Source organism: Falco punctatus (genome assembly GCF_963210335.1).
Source record: "Falco punctatus genome assembly, chromosome: 18".
Classification (NCBI taxonomy): domain Eukaryota; kingdom Metazoa; phylum Chordata; class Aves; order Falconiformes; family Falconidae; genus Falco; species Falco punctatus.
Genome location: NC_137598.1, coordinates 4,264,421 through 4,287,332, shown reverse-complemented (window position 1 = coordinate 4,287,332; position 22,912 = coordinate 4,264,421). Strand labels below are relative to the sequence as shown.

General features: G+C 60.1%; 2 protein-coding genes across 2 annotated transcripts; both read left to right on the top strand.

Moving 5' to 3' along the window:
- Positions 1-522: 522 nt before the first annotated feature.
- Positions 523-9,394, top strand: ANKRD33 (ankyrin repeat domain 33). Its single transcript, XM_080368787.1, has 4 exons — positions 523-4,145; positions 5,479-5,608; positions 6,347-6,487; positions 6,628-9,394. Exons 1-4 carry the CDS (start codon positions 3,042-3,044, stop codon positions 7,398-7,400), a joined length of 2,148 nt encoding a protein of 715 aa, XP_080224913.1. The 5' UTR covers positions 523-3,041; the 3' UTR covers positions 7,401-9,394.
- Positions 9,395-9,452: 58 nt separating this feature from the next.
- ACVRL1 (activin A receptor like type 1) lies at positions 9,453-21,853 on the top strand. Its single transcript, XM_080368788.1, has 11 exons — positions 9,453-9,769; positions 10,936-11,250; positions 14,320-14,390; positions 15,715-15,939; positions 16,786-16,985; positions 17,098-17,197; positions 17,556-17,702; positions 17,776-18,051; positions 18,947-19,144; positions 20,475-20,605; positions 20,725-21,853. Exons 3-11 carry the CDS (start codon positions 14,324-14,326, stop codon positions 20,857-20,859), a joined length of 1,479 nt encoding a protein of 492 aa, XP_080224914.1. The 5' UTR covers positions 9,453-9,769; positions 10,936-11,250; positions 14,320-14,323; the 3' UTR covers positions 20,860-21,853.
- Positions 21,854-22,912: the final 1,059 nt, after the last annotated feature.

The window sequence follows — 22,912 nt, the reverse complement described above, 5'->3', positions numbered from 1 at the left end:
TCCTGATGTTCTGCATCAGGATCCCAACATTCAGCATCAGAATCCTAATGTTTGTTCTGCATCGGGATCCTGATGTTCTGCATTGGGATCCCAACATCCAGCATCAGAATCCTAACATTCTGCATCGGGATCCTGATGTTCTGCATCGGGATCCTGATGTTTTGAATTGGGATCCCAACATTCAGCATCAGAATCCTAACATTCTGCGTCAGGATCCTGATGTTCTGTATCGGGATCCTGATGTTCTGCATTGGGATCCCAACATCCAGCATTAGAATCCTAACATTCTGCATCGGGATCCTGATGTTCTGTATCAGGATCCCAACATTCAGCATCAGAATCCTAATGTTCTGCACTGGGATCCTGAGATTCAGCATTGGGATCCCAACATCCAGCATCAGAATCCTAACATTCTGCATCGGGATCCTGATGTTCTGTATCAGGATCCCAACATTCAGCATCAGAATCCTAATGTTCTGCACTGGGATCCTGAGATTCAGCATTGGGATCCTGAAGTTCAGCATTGGGATCCTGAAGTTCAGCATTAGGATCCTGATGTTCTGCATCAGGATCCCAACATTCAGCATCAGAATCCTAATGTTTGTTCTGCATCGGGATCCTGATGTTCTGCATTGGGATCCCAACATTAGGCATCAGAATCCTAACATTCTGTGTCGGGATCCTGATGTTTTGAATTGGGATCCCAACATTCAGCATCAGAATCCTAACATTCTGTGTCAGGATCCTGATGTTCTGTATCGGGATCCTGATGTTCTGCATTGGGATCCCAACATCCAGCATCAGAACCCTAACGTTCTGCATTCAGAATCCTAACATTCTGCATCGGGATCCTGATGTTCTGCATCGGGATCCTGATATTCTGGATTAGGATCCCAACATTCTGCATCAGAATCCTAACATTCTGCATCAGGATCCTGATGTTCCACATTGGGATCTTAACATTCTGCATCGGGATCCTCATGTTCTGCATCGAGATCCTGAAGTTCAGCATTAGGATCCTGACGTTCTGCATTGGGATTCCAACGTTCTGCATCAGAATCCCAACACTGAGCATCAGCAGCCCCGTCAGGATGCGCCCAGCACAGAGGAAACAGCTGGGATCCTTCATCTGCTCCGTATTTTCATCCTCACGGATGCAAACACAGTGACCTTTGGGATCCCGCCTTAACGGCTCCTTTCCATGGAGAACGTGGCTTCCCACAATCTACTCCGGGATCACGCTCCAGCCTTTTTGCTGTAAAAACAGCTGGTCCAGGGACTCAAAGCACCTTTTCCCAGATCCCACAGGCCAGCTGGCCACCGTACCTCAGAAAACACGTTAAAAAAACCCCAAACCAAACACAGGAAAAAAAAAAACCTATAAAAAATGAAAGATGAAGATGAGACAGCGGTCAGGTTTCACCTGGAATTCAGGAAACCAGTTTTTGCAGCTCCTTGGCTGAGGTTGCTCTGAGGGGTTTGGTATGGTGATGCCTGGAGGAGGAGGAGGAGGGTGAGGATGAGGGTGAGGATGAGGATGAGAATGAGGATGATAAGGAGGATGAGGATGAGGATGAGGAGGAGGAGGAGGAGGAGGAGGAGGAGGAGGTGATGGTGGGCTGGATGCTGCACAGCACCTCCTGAGGGGGGGTTGCAGAGTTTATTTAGTCCCACTGCACGGTCACAGGTATCAGTGCCCTTGGCTGAAGCAGCAGTTCCCAGTTTTCCCTGCTCAGCAGACTCACCTGCTTGTAAAGGAGTTGGAAGGGGGGTGTTTTATTTGGGGGGGGGGGCGTTTAGCAGAGCTCTGGGGGCTGCTCAGGCAGCAGCATCTTCTCGAGGTGAGCTGGGTGTAAAAAGCCCAGGACTGCCAACAGCTCCTCAGCTAAAGATGCTAAATCCTGCCGGAGCAGCCCTGATCCTGCTCAGGATGGATGGAGCCATTTTAAGCAACGGTTTAAATTAAGATACCTTGGCCAGCTGAGCCCGCGGCAACGTGCCACTCGTCACAGCTTTGGTGCCTAAAGGCCACCTCGGAGCCGGAGCAGTCACCTCTTTCTCACTGCCAAGGGTAGGGGTGATTTTTTTATTTTTTTTCCTGCTCTTTCTCGCCAAGTTTTCCTCCCCGGTTGGAGCTGGGATGGTCTCCGGCTGAGGAGGGACCCGTGGGGAAGGTCTGAGCAGCCCCCAGGTAAGATCAGGGTACGGCGAGAGGAGCATCCTTCATCCCCAAAGCCTGCTCTGGGATGCCTGAGAGGGGTGGGAGAGTGAAATTTGGTGGAATTGTGAAGGTTTTCCTCCTTTCACAGCACCAATCAATTCATAGTTAGGGCCTAATTAGAAGCAAAAATGGTTTAATTTCTGCTGCTGGGCTGTAGCCGGTGGGTTCCTGTCCCAGGGCTGTGGGTTGCCCTGTGTAGTGCTGTTCAAGGGGCTCCTCAGGAGCTGCTCCAGCCCCTGCTCCTTGGTCCTAAGGAGCAGGATTTAACCCTTCTCTCTAGTTCTGCAGCTAGGAAAGGTCTGCAGCTGCTTTGGTGTGCACCGGATTAAGTGGGGAGGGGCTCAGACCCCCGCCGCGTGGCATGGGGAGGGATGGAGATGTCCCCATCCTGCTGTTGCTGGGCACGACAGCCTGGATGCCCCCATCAGCATCCCTACCGCCCTGGAGCCATTCCCAGTGTCCCCATCCTGATGGCACTGGGCATGACAGCCCCAATACCCACATCAGCATCCCAGAGCCATTCCCAGTGTCCCCATCCTGCTGGTGCTGGGCACAACAGCCCCAGTGCCCCCATCAGCATCCCAGAGCCATTCCCAGTGTCCCCATTCTGATGGCGCTGGGCATGACAGCCCTGATACCCCCACCAGCATCCCAGAGCCATTCCCAGTGTCCCCATTCTGATGGCACTGGGCACGACAGCCCTGATACCCCCATCAGCATCCCAGAGCCATTCCCAGTGTCCCCATCCTGATGGCGCGGGGCATGACAGCCCCAGTGCCCCCATCAGCATCCCAGAGCCATTCCCAGTGTCCCCATCCTGATGGCACTGGGCACAACAGCCCTGATACCCCCACCAGCATCCCAGAGCCATTCCCAGTGTCCCCATCCTGATGGCGCTGGGCACGACAGCCCTGAGGCCCCCACCAGCATCCCTGGAGCCATTCCCAGTGTCCCCATCCTGATGGCACTGGGCACGACAGCCCCAGTGCCCCCATCAGCATCCCAGAGCCATTCCCAGTGTCCCCATCCTGCTGGCACTGGGCACAACAGCCCCAATGCCCCCACCAGCACCCCTGGAGCCATTCCCAGTGTCCCCATCCTGATGGCACGGGGCATGACAGCCCTGATACCCCCATCAGCATCCCAGAGCCATTCCCAGTGTCCCCATCCTGATGGTGCTGGGCACGACAGCCCCAGTGCCCCCATCAGCATCCCTGGAGCCATTCCCAGTGTGCCCACTCCTGTGGTTCAACGCCTAGATCGCGGGACATCTGTCCCCCTTTCGGACCCCCAAGTTGTCCCCTCATTTTCCCCACTCGGTGCCGTGGGGAGCTGCTCTCCCCGCCGGGCTTTCGCAGCATCCAAGCCCCCAGTACAAACGTTTACACGGAACAGAGGATGGAAACTGGACCCACTGGTTGTGCCGCCGGCGGCTGGGAACAAACTGATGCTTCCCAGTGGGATGAGGGATGCCGGAGCCCACACTGTTCCCACGGCCCCTCTGTGTCTGCGCAGGGGGGTGATCGGCGCGGAGTGTCCCCTCGTCCCCCGCAGAGGGGTTCCTGGCCCCGGACAGGGCTCGGGGCCAAGCCGGGCGCGCTCCCCCCGGCCAGGCCGGATGACAGATGCCTGCGGTGGAGGAGAACATGCTGCAGCCCCCGCTTCCAGCCTGGATGCCTCCGACCCAGAGCTGCACTACGAGGAGGAAGAGGAGGAGGAGAATGAGTCAGAGCCCTCGGACAGCAGCAGCATCTTCTCCGATGACTCCGTTTACCCTTGCTACGAGCTCTCCCCGGGGGCCGGTGGTGCCGGGGGTCTCAGCCTCTACCAGTGCTGTGCCAGGAATGATGCCAAGCTGGTGCAGGAGAGGCTGGAGCACGGGGTGACCCGGAGTGAGGCCACGGAGCTGGACATCAATGGGAGGGTGAGTGGTACCCTACAGAGGTGGTGTGGGTACCCTACGGAGTAGAAAGAGGATTCCCTGGGAACAGACAAATCCTGAAGGATGGTGGTTGCAAAAGCAGGTGGGGAAGCCCTGGGTGGGATGGGTTTGGAAGCCCTGGGTGGGATGGTTATGGAAGCCCTGGGCGGGACGGGTTTGGAAGCCCTGGGTGGGATGGTTATAGAAGTCCTGGGCGGGATGGGTTTGGAAGCCCTGGGTGGGATGGTTATGGAAGCCCTGGGTGGGATGGTTATGGAAGCCCTGGGTGGGATGGTTATGGAAGCCCTGGGCGGGACGGGTTTGGAAGCCCTGGGTGGGATGTTATGGAAGCCCTGGGTGGGATGTTATAGAAGCCCTGGGTGGGATGGTTATGGAAGCCCTGGGTGGGATGGGTTTGGAAGCCCTGGGTGGGATGTTATAGAAGCCCTAGGTGGAATGTTATGGAAGCCCTGGGTGGGACGGGTTTGGAAGCCCTGGGTGGGATGTTATGGAAGCCCTGGGTGGGATGTTATGGAAGCCCTGGGTGGGATGTTATAGAAGCCCTGGGTGGGATGGGTTTGGAAGCCCTGGGTGGGATGGATTTGGAAGCCCTGGGTGGGACGGGTTTGGAAGCCCTGGGTGGGACGGGTTTGGAAGCCCTGGGTGGGATGGGTTTGGAAGCCCTGGGTGGGATGTTATAGAAGCCCTGGGTGGGATGTTATGGAAGCCCTGGGTGGGATGGGTTTGGAAGCCCTGGGTGGGATGGTTATGGAAGCCCTGGGTGGGATGTTATGAAAGCCCTGGGTGGGATGTTATGGAAGCCCTGGGTGGGATGGGTTTGGAAGCCCTGGGTGGGATGGGTTTGGAAGCCCTGGGTGGGATGGTTATGGAAGCCCTGGGTGGGATGGGTTTGGAAGCCCTGGGTGGGATGTTATAGAAGCCCTAGGTGGAATGTTATGGAAGCCCTGGGTGGGACGGGTTTGGAAGCCCTGGGTGGGATGTTATGGAAGCCCTGGGTGGGATGTTATAGAAGCCCTGGGTGGGATGTTATGGAAGCCCTGGGTGGGATGGGTTTGGAAGCCCTGGGTGGGATGGATATGGAAGCCCTGGGTGGGATGGTTATGGAAGCCCTGGGTGGGATGGGTTTGGAAGCCCTGGGTGGGATGGGTTTGACGACGGATGAGTCCCCTGGGATTGATCCGCTCCTTGCGGCAGACCCTCATCTTTCTTCCCATCCTGAGCCTGTCTGCTTTGGGGTGGGGGGACCACGGGGAGCACCGCGGTGGGGAGGATGATGCTGTGCCAACCCCGGTGCTGAGTGCTGCTCCCTCTCCAGAACGGGCTGATGGTCGCCTGCTGCAAGGGCTTCGTGGACATCGTGCCGCTGCTGCAGAAGTGCCCCTACCTAAATGTCAACCAGCAGGACAAGGATGGCAACACGGCCCTCATGATGGCAGCCCAGGCAGGTAGGCACGGCGCGCAGCCTGGGCACGGGGCAGCCCCCTGAGACCCCTCCAGTGATGTGACCCTGCGTGCCCCCTTCAAAAACCCGAAAATCAGGAAAGCTGAGTATCCCAAGGGATGTGACCCTCTCTGGCTAAAGCCTACGGTTGGTCTTAGCACCACTGTAAAACCGGGCAGATGAGGGAAAAATGGGAATTCCTACAGGAATATTGTCTGGCTTGATGTGTCACATCCAGCAGCGGTGCTGAGCCCGAGCTGCCCCGTGTGTTCTGGAAAAGCCCCACAGAGCCACAGGGATTTATTTCCCTGCGCCAGGGCTCCGAGCTGGCAAACGCCACGTGCAGGGACCAAATCTCCCATCCCGAGGGTTTTCCTCATGGCAGGAGAAGAGTCCAGCTCCCTCCATCCCGACTAACGGTGGGGAAAAGGAGGATCTCAAAGTCGGGATCACGCTTTATTCCCACTTTATCCTTGATGCTGATTTTATTTATTTTTTTTTCCCTGCTTTTTTGGACTCTTTCCTGCCTTCTCTGCTGAAGCAGCTGGTGCGCCAGCACTGCTCCCTGCACGGCCAAAGCCCTCCAAAAAATAACCCCAAACCCTTTCAGTCCTGATCCCTCCGAGTTTCTGCATCTTCGTCCTCATGGGATGCGGTTGCTAAATATTTTCTCCTGCAGGCATCAGTGGTTATCACTCGTTAACTGTCGAAACTCTAACGCAGCTTCTCTCTGGCTGTTAAGGACACATCACCATCGTCAACTACCTCCTCAACTACTACCCCGCACTTGAGGTGGACAAGCGAGACCCCAGGGGCCTGACGGCGCTGATGAAGGCTGCGGTGCAGGGGCGGCAGGACTGCGTGGCCACCCTGCTCCTGGCCGGTGAGCATCCCCCCAGGGACATCCCGGGATTTTGGGGGGAAGGGGTGGCATGGCTGCTCACTCTGCGCTTGGACCCAGCGCTCCGGGGTGGGACAGGGTGGGATGCTGCGGTGATGCTGTCTGCATCCCGGTGTCTCCAGGGGCAGACTTGGAAGCGATGGATCCCGTCAAGGGGAAGACTGCCAGGGAATGGGCCAGCTTCACCGGCCGCTTCGAGACAACCGTGAGGATCAGAACCCTCCTGCGGCGCCCGCGGGCAGAGCAGTTTGGCACCCAGTACCGGCCCGAGTGGCCAGCCCTGGCCGAACTGGTAGCCAAAGCCCTGAGCCCCAAATCCAGGACCAAGAGGCTGTCGGAGAAGATCCGATCCATATTCACCTTCAACTTCCCCCGCAACCCTGAGGAGGACGGCGTGATGGACCACATGGTGAGGATGACCACCTCCCTCGCCAGCCCCTTCGTGGCCACCGCTTGCCAAACCATCTGCCCCAACAGCCCCCCCGAGGTGGGCAAGCGCAGGCTGTCCGTGCCGGAGATCCTCGGGCAACACGTGCCGGATCCAGATGTTGAGCCAGAATCGTGCCCCAGCACCGGGGCATCCTCTTGCAATGGCCAAGCCGTGTCGGAGATCCGGCTCCTGCAGCCGCGCCAGCCGGCTGGTGGCCTCCTGCGCTTCCTGCCCCCGCGGCTGCGGCGCATCAACAGCATCTTCCCTGGGGAGCCCATCCCCAAAATCAAAGTGAGCAAAGCCTCCTGCCCTCCTGCCGGCTCGAGGGAGCGCAGGCAGCGCGGGAAGGACAAGCACCTGCTGCAGCCACCCAAGTGGAGGTACAAGGAGCTGAAGGAGGAGAAGAAGAAGGCGGAGGAGGAGAAGAACGAGGGGAAAAAGAAGAAAGGGGAGAAGAAACGCTAAGGTGGGAGGTGGCAGGGTGGGGGCAAGGTCCCCACTGGCCCCTTGGACCTGCTTAAGTTCTTGGCACGGGGTGGTTTCCTTGCTCAGCAGGATGGCGATGCTCAAGGGAGAAGGATGCTGTGGACATACCCAGCTACGATGCCACAGCCCCTGTGGTCCCAGGTCCCCAGCCCCTCATCCTCTCCCACCTCAAGGGCAGCCACCCTGGCCTGGCACTGGTCATACTGGGCTCCGCCGTGCTGAGACCCTGCCCTAAGCCAGGTTCTGGGTCTGCCAGGGAGCAGTTCTGTGTCAGAAGTGGCTCTTTTCTCCTCTCTTTTTTCCTCTTTTTTTTTTTTTTTTTTTTTTTTTTTTTCCCCCTCTGCTCTTCCTGAGATCTTGATATCGCAGCGTGTGGTGGAATGTGGCTGTGAGAATTAAAATGGAAGCGGTTGCCATGTTAACAGCATTGATTTCATGAATAAAGCTCAGGGTTGCTTGTCAGGCTGGCAGGAATGCTTCCCCCTTGCTGCCAGCATCCCCTGGCCCCCCTGTCACCCCCTCGGTGACATTCGCTTCCCCGTTCCCACGTATTCCTGGGTTGCAGAAGGACAAACCAAGGCTCGGCATGGGGAAGCATCTCTGCTGGAGGAAGGTTGACCTGAGCTCCGGGTGCCAGGCGAGGGCTGGAAACCAAACCGGGGGGGGGGTGTCCCAGGCTCCCTCCCCCACTGCCCTCCGGGGCAGGGGTGATAGGAGGGGAGGCAGCTCTTGTGTTCCAACATTACCCGGGATGGGACCTAGTGCTCCCTCTTCCCAAGCAAACCACCCTCCAGGAGCTCCAGCCTGTGCCCACACGGAGCCCTGGGACCCCTCGCCTGCACCCACGAAGCCCCCGGGCCCCCCTCCCACGGGGAGCCATGCAGATGCTTTTTTTGGTAGGTGCTGGCATCCCCTGGATGTGCTGCAGCGGCGGGGAGCTTGTGCTCCCTGGATTCCAAGCCCTTAAATCAGGCTTTTTATAGGAATAAATAGATCCAAAAAAAAAAAAAAAAAAAATAGGAATGTGAAAGTGGGGTGCTGGCTCCTGGAGCACCCAGGGTTTGATCCCCAGGGAGAGTGACCAGCAGCGAGAGCGGCTTGATTATACTAAATAAGTAATATAAAAGAATATAAAATACAGCAAATAACCCTCGGCCAGGCACGCAGCCCAGGACGGAGCCCCTTCCCCTCGCTGCCCCCTTCTTTAGGGGGACAGAAGCCCCCCTCCCTGCTTTTGGAGGGCGGGGGGAGGTTTGGGGCGCGTTGTGGGCAGGCAGGGAAGGATGAGCGTCAGGAAGGAGCCGTAACCTCCCCGTCTGTTCCCCTCCAGCCCTTGGCTCACGTTGGGCTCCCCGGCACGTGGCTGCCCTCCTTCGCCAGCTCCCGGCGGCTGGCAGATGAGCCGGGGGCGGACGGCACATGGAGAAGCCACGGCACGCACGGTGCCAGCCGGGCTCCTGCCACGTAGGGGGAAGGGAGAGCCGGGTCCCACCGGCCCCTCAACCCCCTCTGCCACAGCGGTGAAACCATGGTAGGGGTCCGACCAACGCTCCGGGGATGCCGGAGCCCCGTTGTAGGGTGAAGTCGTGGCGCTGAGAACCCAAACGACGGCAGAAAAGTCTCGTCTTTGACGTCGAGGGGGTGGGGGGAGGTTGCGCCACGGCCGCCGCGGGACGGTGAGGTGCGGTGCTGCCGACGTGCCGGCGCTCAGCCCAGTGCCGAGGCGGGGGCCCAGCCCCGCTGATTCACCCCGTCTGCCCCAGCCGGGGGCTGGCACCAGCACTGGTGCAACTGGGAGCATGGGGTGCGTTGGGTATCTTCGTTAATGCACCTTTAGTCCTGGATTAATTTGCTTTCCCACCGCGGCAGTGCCAGAGCTGCAGCCCGGCTTGGGGCTCCCACCCCTCCCTGCCCTTCAGGTCACCCAGGATTAAGACTTAGTAACTTCTAGATTGTTTTAAGCAATTATTTCTCCCCGCAGTGATGATTATGGTTTAAAAAAAACCCGCTGCCGCCCCATTTGGAAGATGAAAGCTCAGGGACCGAAGCAGCCAGCACCAGCCGTCACCAGAGAGCTGGGCTGCGAAGGGAAAATCCTGCCCATCGTGTGCCTGCACCCACGGGAGGCAGCTGGGACACAAGAGCCACCCAGGAATAACCCCGGGAGGGGCTGATCACCAGTCAGATCCCCAAGACCCGCTCACCGGAGCAAAGATGGTCACGGAGATACAGTGTCTGCAGGCACCAGCTCCCTCCCGGGTGGATTCTATCTGATGGAAACTGCCCGTTTCCCCTGCGCCGGTTCTGCAAAGCTCCCGGCCCCCGCGCGGGCAAGGTCACCCATGAAGGTCCCTCCTGTTTTATCCTGGTTTTGTGCTTTTGTTTGTTTGAACTTCCTAGATCATGGGCGATAAGCTGGGAAGAGGCGGCTGGCAAGACTCGAAGCTTCTTGGCTGCCCTCCCCCCTCCGGCGCCGGGAGGCTCCGGGTGCCAGTTGGGTTCATGGTGCAACTGGGGTTGGTGGTGCAACGGGGAACGGGGAGGGAAATCAGGCCCTGTAAGTTCGTTAGGGAAGAGGTTGCGATGCCAGCCCGTGCGTTGCTGCCTGCCCGTGGGAGTGGGTCACCGCGCTGGGGGAATGGCTGGGACCAAGGCAGGGATGGGGCTCGGGAAGGCGCTGGAAGGAGAGGAGGGGGCCGGGAGGAGCGTGAAGCTGCTGAAAGTGGGGTGGCCCAAAGACCAACCCCGAAATGACAAAAGGGGAAGCGATGCTTCTGCTGCCCGCAGCCCCACGTGTCCTGGGGGAGTGGGAAGTGCCCAGCCTCCCCCCGTGGGAACAGCCCCGCTGCTGGCATCCCAGCCCCCGTCGCTACGGCATCCCAAGGACCACGGCGGGGAACGTGTCGGCAGGAGGCACTGAGCAAACCCTCTGGGCCCACCCCAGCCCTGCTCCGTGCCCACAGACAGGGCAGAGCATCCCTATGGGGGGTGGGGGTGTTCCCCCCCCACCCTCCAGCACAGCACCCCAAAAGCATTGTGGCCAGCATCGAATAACTGGGGAGCCCCTTGGCTCCATCGTGACGCTCCCATCCCCAGGAGGGATGGATGCTGCGGCAGGAGGGATGGCCAAGCACATCAAGGTCATTCCCACAGCATCTCTCCAGACCATTCCCACCCCCGGCACCATCAAAGCAACTGGCGGCGTTTCTGCCCAAGGTTTTATGATGCTCGGGGTGGGAGACGTGGTGGACATCCCCCCACCAAGGCTTTGGGGTTGCCTTGCCAGCTGGAAAATGGGGTTGGAAAGCAGCCGGTGGAAGGGCAGGAGTGGGAGGAACGGGTTGAGGGAGAGCAACCAGGATGGAGCTGGGGCCCGGGGTGCGGGAGGAAGGGAGGCTGGCCCTGGATGTGTGCTCAGCAATAGGAAATGCTTTATTAGCTGGGAGTGGTGGAGAGAAGCCAGGCAGGAAGAGGCAGTAATAAGAAACATTTTTTTGACTTCTCCCACATCCAGACCACAGAGCACTTGCCAAGCAGCTGCGTTCGGACAACGGGGGCCGCCGAGCCAAGCCCCCGGGGCTGGGACAACAACGGAGACCTTCCGCCACCGGGACGGGCAACGCGGCGGCCACGGGAGCCCCCACCGGGACGGGACGGGTGGCGGGAGGGGAGCAGATCCATGAAGCTCCTCCAAACCGGGGCGCACGGCACGGAGCAGAGCTGCCCTGGCTGAGCTGCACACGCCGCTGCCAAGCTCAGGACCGCAGCCGGGAGAGCCTTGCCGGGGCCCGGCGGTGCCGTGAGCGCCTGCAGGACGCGGATGCTGTAGGTGAGTGGGGAAGCACCGCGTGTCCGTGGGGTCCAGGGCTGCACCGAGCTCAGCACCTCCCTCCTGATTTACCCCTGGGCAGCTGAAGTCAGGATTTGAGCCCATTTCCTTCATGTTCGGTGCAACACCGGGGTTGACGTCAGGATTAGCAATGGCTGGAACTGGGGCACTGGTGGAGTCGGGCACATAAATCTGGGTTTACACCGGTGCAGTGGTAGCAGGATGCACCCCCAGGTCCTTGCTAAAGAGCTGCAATAATACACGGCTGCTGCTGAAAGCCTGGCGCTGACACGGGAAACGGGGAGTTTGGGTGTATTTGGAAAAGCCATGGGGAAAAATTGAGGAAAAGTTGACAATTCCGCTAGCCGGGGGTTGGAGCAAGGGCAATGGGGCACCGAGGGCAGCGCCGCTGCAGAATGCAACGCCTCCACGCACCCCTTCTACAAAGCCAACCCCCGAGTCCCTGGAAGGAGGGGTGGGCGAGGAAGAGCCAAACAGCCGCTCAAGAGGCTCCGTTCACGGAACAAAGCCCCTAAAGCAAAGCTGGTGCCGGCCACACTGTGCCCTGTCGCCGGCATCCAAACCCCACCACAGGGCAGGAGCACCCCCCTCATCCCCACGCTGCACGAGGAGCCACGCGTGATGCCAGCCCCGCGGAGAGATGAACACCAGCCGCTTTGCCACGCTCCGTGCGTGGCTCTGGTTTACGGTGCAGCGATGCCCAGCGGTGTAGGAGGCACCGGGGCAGCACAGCCCACCCGTGGGGGTCCCCGAGTCGAACCGGAGGATGCCAGGGGGTGTGTGTGACCAAGCCGCATCTATGGGGAGCGGGGAGAAAAACCTCTCCTTGTTGCCTGAAACCAGGAGAATCCATGGCAAAGCTCTTGTTGACTCCAACGTGGTGCCCAACCTGCCCTTCGGACCTGCAGCCGGCCGGCGCCCGCCTGGCTCATCCTGCTTCCCACCGGCTCTCCGGCACAAGGGTCTCTGCGGTGCCTGGCTCCCTGCGAAAAGGCAACAGGGGGGAACTGAGTCACAAGCCGCATCCTGCAGCAAAACCCCCCTGGGAGCAGCAGAAACCACAGGGCAGAGCAGAAGCGGGGGACTGCAGAGCTCCGCCGAGCCGCCCTGGTAAAAGCCAGGGCTCCTTTAGCCATCCTGCATGTCCCCAGGGACACCTCCTGCTCCATCTCCCCACCACCACCACCAGCCCCTTCACTTTTCTCTCCGCAGGGTTTCCCCATCCCTGAAAATTTCCCATCCCTGGGTTTGGGTCTTGCTCCAGACCCCCCACGGCTGCCCATGGTTCCCAGCCACCTCTGCCAGCGCCCGCGCCCCATCCAAGAGGTTCCAGTTGGGTTTTTTTCCTTCTCCTCCTGCTGCTGCAAATCCCAAAGGATGGAAGGATGTAACATGGCACCATGACTTGCCATCGCCCCCCAGCCAGGCTGGGAAAGATGCTCTGGACACCAGGAGGGCGCGTGAGCCGCAGCTCCAGCATGGAAAAGGAGGGAGAAAGGCTGGGATGGGGATGCGCAGGCTGGTTTGACCCGTTACAGAAGCACCTGGGATGCTTTTCCCATGGGATGCCAGGGATGGCTCTGGGTTGTTTGATCTGACCCGTTACAGAAGCACCTGGGATGCTTTTCCCATGGGATGCCAGGAATGGCTCTGGGTTGTTTGCTCAGTTCTGGGTGAGGTTTCAGGGCAAATATCCCGCAGCCGTCTAATGGCTCCGGATTTTATGGAAGTGGCCCCGAGGAGGGAAAGCATCACCTGGGAGTCTCAGCTTCCCTTTAAAAAGATGCGTTTTGCAGCTCTAGGGATTGCAAGGAGAAGCGCTGTGCCCGGGAGCATCCATGAGGCTGGGAGAGCAGCAGCCCCCCTCCAAGGGGAATTAATTTTATAAAATCAAGCTGATCCCAAGCCAGCCGAGGGAGAAGTGCTGCTTCAGCTGGTCATTGCTCCTGGTGCATGGGACCAGATCCCGCTCCTGCCCTCCAGCCCCAGGACCCAGTTGCCGTTTCCTCCCCACCAAGCGAGCTATTTTGGGGAGGAAAAGCCCGTTTTACGCACAGCTAGAGCCTGCCTGGGTCAGCCGTAGACATGCGTGCTCCTGAGGGCTGGGCTTGCGTGACTTCGCTTCCCCATCAAGGCCAAAATCTAAACAATCTTGATTCCTGTCCCGGCAGCCCTGGGCAGGGCTCCTTCAATTGCAGGAAACGGCGACTTTGGCGTGTTTATGTCGGGAATCACGAAGAATGAACCGAGGAGGGGCTGGGGAGCCCCGGTCGCCGCCAGCCAAGCTCTCAGCCATGCGAAAGGGGCAGCGATGCCGTGGGGTGGGGGGCAGCGCCGGTTCCGCCGTGTTTGGCTTGGCAGAAATGTCTCTTTCACCCGGAAAAAAATAGAAGAGAGAGAGAGAAAAAAAAATAGCCAAACATCCCCCAAAGGCACAGCGGAGGAATTTTTGGCTTCCCGCAGCACCTCTGCTTGTGTCATGGATAAACTCCGTACAAAAGCCCCCCTGGGAGCCAGCGCCGCTTTTTACCCGTCAGCTGCGGTGCTGGTGGGGGGATGCAGAGCAGCGTGGGGGCTCTGAGCTCCATCCTCCACCTGGAGTCTTGCCAAACCTGGGAACGTGTCATCACCGCACTCGCCGTGGTGGCCGAGCCCGTGGGGTCTGCCGGCGGCTGCATGATGGGAATGGTGGGAAGCGCCGGAATAGGGATTGCTGGGATAAAGGCTGTTGGGGCAGCACGGACATGGCGAGGTCCCCATCCTGGAGGGCTCCTGAGCACCGAGGGGCCGGGTACGGTGTCCCACACCACCGTGGGGAGATCCCCCAAGCTCAGGAGGTGCTAGGGATCTGCTCTCAGGAAGGGCTGTACCCAGGACGTCCGGAGCCAAACTCCGCGTGCAAGCAGCGCATCCCACCTCCCACCGCCCTGCCTGTCCTCCATCGCTCACCGGTCCCCCCCATTTCCTTCCCAAAGCCCCCATGGCCACCCCCAGCCTGGCGATGGGGGGTGCGGGGGGCTGCCTCTCACCCCCTCTTGCTCTCCGCAGGAAGATGCTGTGCGGAGCCTGCGGCCGGGTGGTGCTGGCGCTGATGACCCTCTCCCTTGGCTTCGCCGCCGGTGAGTACCAAAGAGATGCGGTGAAGGCAGCCAGTACTCTGTCACCCACCCGGGGTGGTTAAAATAAACCCTGGGCTCTTTGGGAACGTCATGGCTTTGCTCAAAATAAACCACGGCGGAGGGCGGCTCGTTCAAGCTCGCCTGCAGCGAGCGCCGAGGGATGCGGGGCTCCTCGGGGACCCACGTTGTCCCCAGCAAGGGGCTTCTCCCCCTTGGGATGGTGACGTGCCTCCCAGAGAGGATCTGGGCTTAATTAATTACGGTTCATCAAGTGCTTTGACATCACCGGAGGGGAGATGAGGGAAAGGCTCGCACGCACGTGCTTTAAAACGTGGGTTTTCCCAGGGGTGATGGTGGGGAGCAGGGACGAGCTCCTCGTCACCCCTGGGGTGACATGGGGACAGAGCCTGGCTGGGTGCTTGTGCCGGAAGGACCGAAGCAGCGTGGCTGTGCTGGGGGTGGGGGGCAGCACAGCTTGTCAGGGGGACAAGTCCCCACCGGGTCTCCATCCTGCCCATGGGGCCACCAACCACTGGGGGGGTCACTGACCCAGCCCCATCACCCCGTCACCACCCCACGGCCCTGGCACGGGGCAGCTTTTGGGGCAGGGGGGTGACAGGTACAGGACGGGGGGGTGGCCACAGCCATCCGTTCCCCGGCTGCCGTCTGGCTGGCTGCCCTCGCGCTGAACTTGCTGATTCCAGGAGGGATATTTTCTGCGCGAAAGGGCAGAGCTAAATCGGGAGGTTGGGAGCGGGGCTGCCCTCCGTGCCGCTCCGGCGCTGCGGCGGGGGGGAAAGTTGGGAAAAGCTCCAGGAAAGACCCCCGGGTTCAGCACCCAGCGCCCAAAACACAGTGTCCCCGCAGCACCCACTGGGGGGGCACTGGGTGAGTTGGTGGCTTTTGGTCCCATCCTGGCTCCCGGGACCTTCTCCCATGTCCCCTGGGACCCCGTGGGCGTGATGTGACACTGTGCTGTGAACCAGAGCATCCCAGTTCATCCCAGTTGGGGGGGTTGAATGCATGGCCTCTCTGCTGCCTCCCTGGGGGTGTGGGGACAGGTGACCCCCCAACTTTGGAGCTGGTGCTTGGGTGCCAGCCAGGAGCAAGCACTTTTCCAGCTCTCAGGATGGGCTTCCCTGTGCTGAGCACCCACAGCCACCTTCCCCAGCCTGGACCATGGTGGTCCCAGGTTGCCCACTCTTGAAATTTGGTTCGAGAGTCTTCAGGACAGATGTCACTGTCCCCCAAAGCCCCTAAGCCACCCTGGGATGGGCAGCAGGGTGGTCCCACGGCACAACGCGCCCTCTCCTCGTGCCTGCAGACGAGCTGCTGTGCGCCTGCGACGTGCCCCACTGCAGCCTGCCCACCTGCACGGGCAAGGTGTGCTTCGTCAGCAAGAGGAAGGAGGAGGGGACCATCACCCAGCACCGGGGCTGCTTCTCCCAGAACATTCTGGAGAACTGCCACACGCTCGTGACGGAGCAGTACGGCATGAAGTGCTGCGACTCCAGCATGTGCAATGCTGACCTGGAGATTTTCCTGCAAGGTACAGGGGTATGATCCCCTTCGAGGAGCCAGGGGGAGAGGGGCAGAGCTGCCCATGTGGCTGGTTGGGTCTCCAGATCCTCCTCATCCTCACTCAGCACCTGGAGGGTCGCCCTCTCCCAGGTGGGACAGGGCCAGCGAGATGCCCTCAGGTGTCCCTTCTTGAGCTGCCATCCATAGGGTTGACCGCAGCACAGAGCCACCCAACCCAGGTCCAAGCCCAGCACCAAGACCTCCACCCACACACACTCAAGCCCAAGCACCAAGACCTCCACTCACCCAGGTCCAAGCCCAGCACCAAGACCTCCACCCACGTCCAAGCCCAGCACCAAGACCTCCACCCACCCAAGTCCAAGCCCAAGTACCAAGACCTCCACCCAACCTAGGTCCAAGCCCAGCACCAAGACCTCCACCCACCCACACTCAAGCCCAAGCACCAAGACCTCCACTCACCCAGGTCCAAGCCCAGCACCAAGACCTCCACCCACCCACACTCAAGCCCAAGCACCAAGACCTCCACTCACCCAGGTCCAAGCCCAGCACCAAGACCTCCACCCACGTCCAAGCCCAGCACCAAGACCTCCACCCACCCAGGTCCAAGCCCAAGCACCAAGACCTCCACTCACCCAGGTCCAAGCCCAGCACCAAGACCTCCACCCACGTCCAAGCCCAGCACCAAGACCTCCACCCACCCACGTCCAAGCCCAAGCACCAAGACCTCCACCCACCCAGGTCCAAGCCCAGCACCAAGACCTCCACCCACCCACATCCAAGCCCAAGCACCAAGACCTCCACTCACCCACCCATGTCCACCTTCATGATCCCACCCATCATTTCACCCACCTAGGAGAAGAGACCCTGGGACAGACGCCTTCCCTGCCCAATGTCCTCCTGATGATCTTCGTCCCACTGCTTGCCCTCCTCGTCCTCGCAGCACTCACAGCACTCTTCTGCTGGAAGGTGGCCCAGCACCGCCACAAGAAGAGTGACTTGGGAGACACGGATCTCATGCTGAAGGCATCCATGGTGGGAGACAGCACTTTAGAGGTGGGTGAGCTTCAGGGGGGACCCCGAATGCCCCCGAGGTGTGGGAGAGACGGATATACCCGGGGTGGGGGTTGGTGGCTGGGCTGACCCCGCTGCCACCCCGGCTGCGCAGGACCTGCTGAATGATGACTGCACCACGGGCAGCGGCTCGGGGCTGCCCTTCCTCGTCCAGCGAACGGTGGCTCGGCAGATCACCCTCGTGGAATGCGTGGGTAAGGACAGTGGCCACACATGGGGGGAGGCTGCCCCGGCCACCCCAGACGATGCTTGGGCAGGTGCCGGACTCCTTTGCCCCTGCAGCCAGAGATGGCACCAGATGCCAGACCCAGGAGGGGGCATTGGATGGGGCCATCTCAACCAAAACCCCGTAGAGACCCCAAGTTGTGCCCCTGTCCTGCTGATAGGGGAGGGGAAGAGCGGCTGGGTGGATGGGTGGCAGTTGGCCAAGGTCAACGGACCCTGTGGGGCTCCATTGCTCTTCCACAGCGGGAACCATGCTCATCACGTTGGGGGTGGGGAGGGCACCAGGGGCTGGAGGGGCCGCGTGATGTGGTGCCATGGCCGTGGCAGGAAAAGGACGCTATGGCGAGGTGTGGCGAGGCGTGTGGCATGGGGAGAGCGTGGCCGTGAAGATCTTCTCCTCCCGGGATGAGCAGTCGTGGTTCCGCGAGACAGAGATCTACAACACCGTCCTCCTCCGGCACGACAACATCCTGGGTGAGTGGGGGACCAGGGGGTCCGGAGGGTGGCTGTGCAGTGGCTCCGTGGTCCTAACCTTCTCTCCATCCAGGCTTCATCGCCTCCGACATGACATCAAGGAACTCCAGCACCCAGCTCTGGCTCATCACCCACTACCACGAGAATGGCTCGCTCTACGACTACCTGCAGAGGACGGCCCTGGACGTGGAGACCTGCCTGGGCTTGGCCTCCTCCATCATCTGCGGCCTCGTCCACCTCCACGTGGAGATCTTCGGCACCCAGGGCAAGCCCGCCATTGCCCACCGTGACCTGAAGAGCAGGAACATCTTGGTGAAAAGCAACCGGCAGTGCTGCATCGCAGACCTGGGTGAGATGGGAGGGTGGGATGCAGCACCCAGGGATGTGGTACCCTGGGGAAGTGGTACCCCAGGGATGTGGTACCCTGGGATGTGGTACCCGGGGATGTCTGGGATGTGGTACCCCAGGGATGTGGTAACCCAGGGATGTGGTACCCTGAGATGTGGTACCCAGGGAAGTCTGGGATGTGGTGCCCCAGGGATGTGGTGCCATGGGGATGTGGCACCCTGGGGTATGGTACCCTGGGGGTGTGGCACCCTGGGATGTGGTATCCTGGGGATGTGGCACCCTGGGATATGGTACCCTGGGGGTGTGGCACCCTGGGATGTGGTATCCCAGGGATGTGATACCCTGGGATGTGGTGCCCCAGGGATGTGGCACCCTGGGGATGTGGTGCCCAAGGGATATGGTGCCCAAAGGATGTGGCACCCTGGGATGTGGTGCCCAGGGGTTGTGGTACCCCAGGGATGTGGTACTCCGGGGATATGGCACCCTGGGGATGTGGCGCCCTGGGATGTGGTATCCCAGGGATGTGATACTCTGGGATGTGATACCCTGGTATATGTTGCCCCGGGGATGTGGTGTCCTGGGATGTGGTACCCCAGGGATGTGGTACCCATAGATACATGGTACCCAGGGATGCAGCACACTGGGGATGTGACACCGTAGGCATGTGGTGCCTCAGGGATGTGATACCCTGGGGTTCTGGCACCCCAGGGATACGGTGCCCCAGAGATATGGAGCCCCAGAGATGTGGTACCCCAGGGATGTAGTACCCCAACATCCTAAGGAGACAGCACAACCATGGTGCTGACCGTGGCCAGCATCCTGGCATTTTACAGTTGGACTTGATGATCTTAATGGTCTTTTCCATCTTCAATAACTCTACGTTTCTACCCCTCGAGGACTGGCCGTCATGCACTCCCAGGGCAGCGACTACCTGGACATTGGCAACAATCCCCGGGTGGGCACCAAGCGCTACATGGCCCCGGAGGTGCTCAGCGAGCAAATCCGCACTGACTGCTTTGAGTCCTACAAGAAGACGGACATCTGGGCGTACGGGCTGGTGCTCTGGGAGATCACCCGGCGGACGGTGGTGAACGGTGAGCAGCTCCCGGCCGGCTGCCCCGCTCTGCACCCGCTCCCTCCTTCCCTCCTTTTTTGTCCCTTTTTTTATTTTTTTTTTTCTTTCTTTCCCTTCGCCCAGAAGATTAGCTGTAAATTATAAACACTGTAATCTAGTGTCAGCACCCGGCTCCCTGATTAAAGGGCCCATTAGACTCAATCAGCGCTTTGTTTGTTCAGTGCTGATTAGAAAACAAGCAGCTTCGAGCGCTGCCTGGAAGCTGGCCATGGCCGGGACCTCCGGCCAGCGGGGCTTGGCTGGGGAATGATGGGATTCGGGATGGGGACAAGGTCCCCCACGCTGTGGAAGAGCCTCCTCAAGGCTGCCGTGGCCAGCGCTGCTCACCACCGCCGGCAAAGTCCATTAGAAGCATTAATTAAATGGTGGGCACTGGCGGGTGAGGCAGGAGGTCCCCCCCCAGGCTCAGGCTGGCCCCCATAATCTCATTTACTGCCCCAGGGCTCCTTCAGATTAAACATTTACTCCGAATTACCAAAGCCATGGGTGGGGGATGACCTCCAACCAGCTGGTTTTAACCCTTCCAGGCATCCCCCCCCCTCCAGGCTGGGCTGTACAGCCCCCGGCACAGCCCCAGGGCAGGGGGGATGTGGGGTGCAGCGGACCCCCAGGGAGGTGATGGGTGCTTGGGGTGGCCCAGAGGGGTTAAATCCGGTGGGGACACGGCCATATGGAGGCACTAAGCAGAGATTAGCTGGGCCAGCTGGTGGGCTGGCCACCAGGCTGGCTGCCAGGTGGAGGCACGGAGCGGAGCTGTGGCATCGGTGCCGGGAGCTGGATGCCAGTGCTAGAGCCGGTGCTGGGGCTGTTATTCATGGGAATTCTGGTGCTGGCCTATTGCCAGTGATGGAGCTGGTGCTGGAGCCACCAGCGGTGCTGGTGCTGATGCTGGAGCCACCAGCAGCGCTGGAGCCACGAGCGGTGCTGGAACCGGTGCTGGAGCCACAAGCGGTGCTGGAACCAGTGCTGGAGCCACCAGCAGTGCTGGAACCAGTGCTGGAGCCACCAGCAGTGCTGGAACCAGTGCTTAAGCCATGAGCAGTGCTGGAGCTGGTGCTGGAGCCACCAGTGGTGCTGGAACCAGTGTTGGAGCCACCCCAGTGAGGTCCCACGGTGCAGCTGACGCTAGAGCCATGCACCCCATGGGTAGCATCACCGCCGGCACGGTGGGGCAAATCACACCTGGAGCCCCACGTGCCCCCCAGGGGGGGCAACCCTTGATGTGGAGGGGGAGGGGGGTGAGCCCTGCGCCCCCTCCCCACTGCCTTCACACCACCCCGCTCCCACAGGCATTGTGGAGGAGTACCGGCCACCCTTCTTCGACGCTGTCCCCAGCGACCCCAGCTTCGAGGACATGAAGAAGGTGGTGTGCATCGACCAGCAGACCCCCGTGGTCCCCAATCGCCTCTTCTCCGATTCGGTGAGTCCCCGGGGGGGGCTGCCCCGCTCCCATCCCCAGCCAGATCTTTGCTTTCCATGAAATCCATCCCTTTTCCTTTTCCTTTTTTTTTTTTTTTTTTTCTTTGGTGCCTCCCCCAGGTTCTGTCAGCGCTGGCGAAGATCATGAAGGAGTGCTGGTACCAGAGCCCCTCGGCCCGCCTCACTGCTCTGCGGATTAAAAAAACGCTGAAGAAGCTGAATAATTCCCTGGAAAAGCCAAAACCAGAGCAGTGAGCGCCGGGCACGTGCCGGAGGCTGCGCCGGAGAATCAGCGAAGCCAACACCACGATGGCTGCCGGACACAGAGGGGGTTTTGCTCACAGCCTCTTGCCTTTCCCACCCCTCCTTGGAGCCTTTTTAATTTGCAAGGAGGAGGAAAAAATAGGAAAAAAGAAAAAAAAAAAAAAAAAAAGCCAGGGAGGAATCTTCCAGCCTGGTTATAAAAATCCCCCCCGGATCCATCATCGGACGCCTGGCAGGGATGCCAACGGGGGTGGTAGCCCACCCCAAGCCCCCCGGTTGGATGCCACAAGCACCGGAGCCTCTGCCGCGGTCCCCGTGGCCAGCTGGGCACCCACCCCATCGCTGGCACCCGTCGGAGCAGGCAGGCAGTGGGTGCTGCCCAAACCTGCCCGCCCGGCGCGTTGGCAGGGGCGATGCCGTGGGCTCGGCGGAGGCAGCAGGAATTCCCCGGCAGGCCTGCAGTGCCCGGCGTGCCTCTCCCAGAAGGAGGGCTGGATTATACTGGGAAAGGACCGTCCAGGGACAGCATCCCCCAAAACTGGGCCAAATCCACGTCCCGGCGCATCTCGTGGCTCCCCAGGACGAGGAGCCGCCGGCACGGAGCAGCACCCAAGCATCCCCCATGGCACAGGGACCCACCAAGCTGGGTGCTGCCGCAGCTGTGGGTAGGGGGGCAATCCTTCCCTGGGGGACAGCCAGCAGCCCCCCTTTCCAAGCCCTTTGGAAAGATTTTGCCAAAATACCAACATTTAGGTGTTTTCCAGGGGGTTTTGGTACACCCCACGGCCGGCTCCCACCCATCCCAAAAAAACCACCATTCGGGGCGGTTGGGACAGGACCGAGATGTTCAGCAGAACCCGCTTTGCTCCGTAATTATTTAATTCTTAAGATTTAATATATTGAATAAAGCCTAAAGCTATTTGATTGCTTAACAGCTGCCAAACCTCCCCCAAGCGGGCGACGTGGCAGGATGGGACCCCCATGACTTCTGCATGGCTTAATTTATTGCTTCACCACTGCGTAGCTGCTCCGTGTATCGCTCCGGCATCGCTGGATCCCACAATAAACCTCGCTCCAGCCTCGTGCCCACCCTTTCCCTGCACCCCCCAAGGATGAAAAATGGGGGGGGGGGGGGGGGGGCTTGGGGGCCCCTGGCCATCCTTGGTCCCCGCACATCCCTGCGGCCACTCTGGGCTTGGCATGTCCTGCCCTTGCGTCCTGCTCCCAGTTAGGGATTGGGGGAAACTGGGCTGGCACTGGGGTGAGGGGTTTGTAGGGGTGAGGAGGTCTCGGGGTGCTCAGCCCTGGGGGAGGGGGGGTTGCCCTGCCTGGGGGCTGGGAGCTTGGGTGCTCAAGCCAGGAGCTGGAGTGTCCTGCCTGGGGGCTGGGGGCTCAACCCAGGGTCTTGGGTGCCCTGTCAAGGGTGCTCAGCTCAGGGTATGGGGTGCCCGGGCTGGGGTCTGGGGTGCTCAGCCCAGGGTCTGGGGTGCTCAGCCCAGGGTCTGGGGTCTTCAACCCAGGGTCTGGGGTCTTGGGTGCTCAGCTCAGGGTCTGGGGTGCTCAGCCCCTACCACGCCCCAGCTCTCCAGGCCAGTGGCTCGCAGCACCCTGCTTGCACCAGCAGCACAAACGCTGCACATTACACGCTCCCACCACGCCAAGGACATGCTTTGCACACATCCTGCACACAACACGCAGCGGGACAGCACGCTGCACACACATGCTGCATGTCCCCCCATGCATGCATGCTGCACACACCCTCCCAGTGGTTCACAGCCCTGCACATCCACACACCCCTGCATGCATGCTTGCATGCACAAATCACGCATGCTCACACAAATCACATGTGCATGCACAAATTATGCATGCTTGCACAAACCATGCATGCACACACAAATCATACATGCATATGGAAATCACACATGCATGCTTGCACACCCAAATCATGTGTGCACACACAAATCACACATGCACAAACCATGCATGCACACAGCATGCACACATGCTTGCACACATAAATCATGCATGCACACACAAATCACAC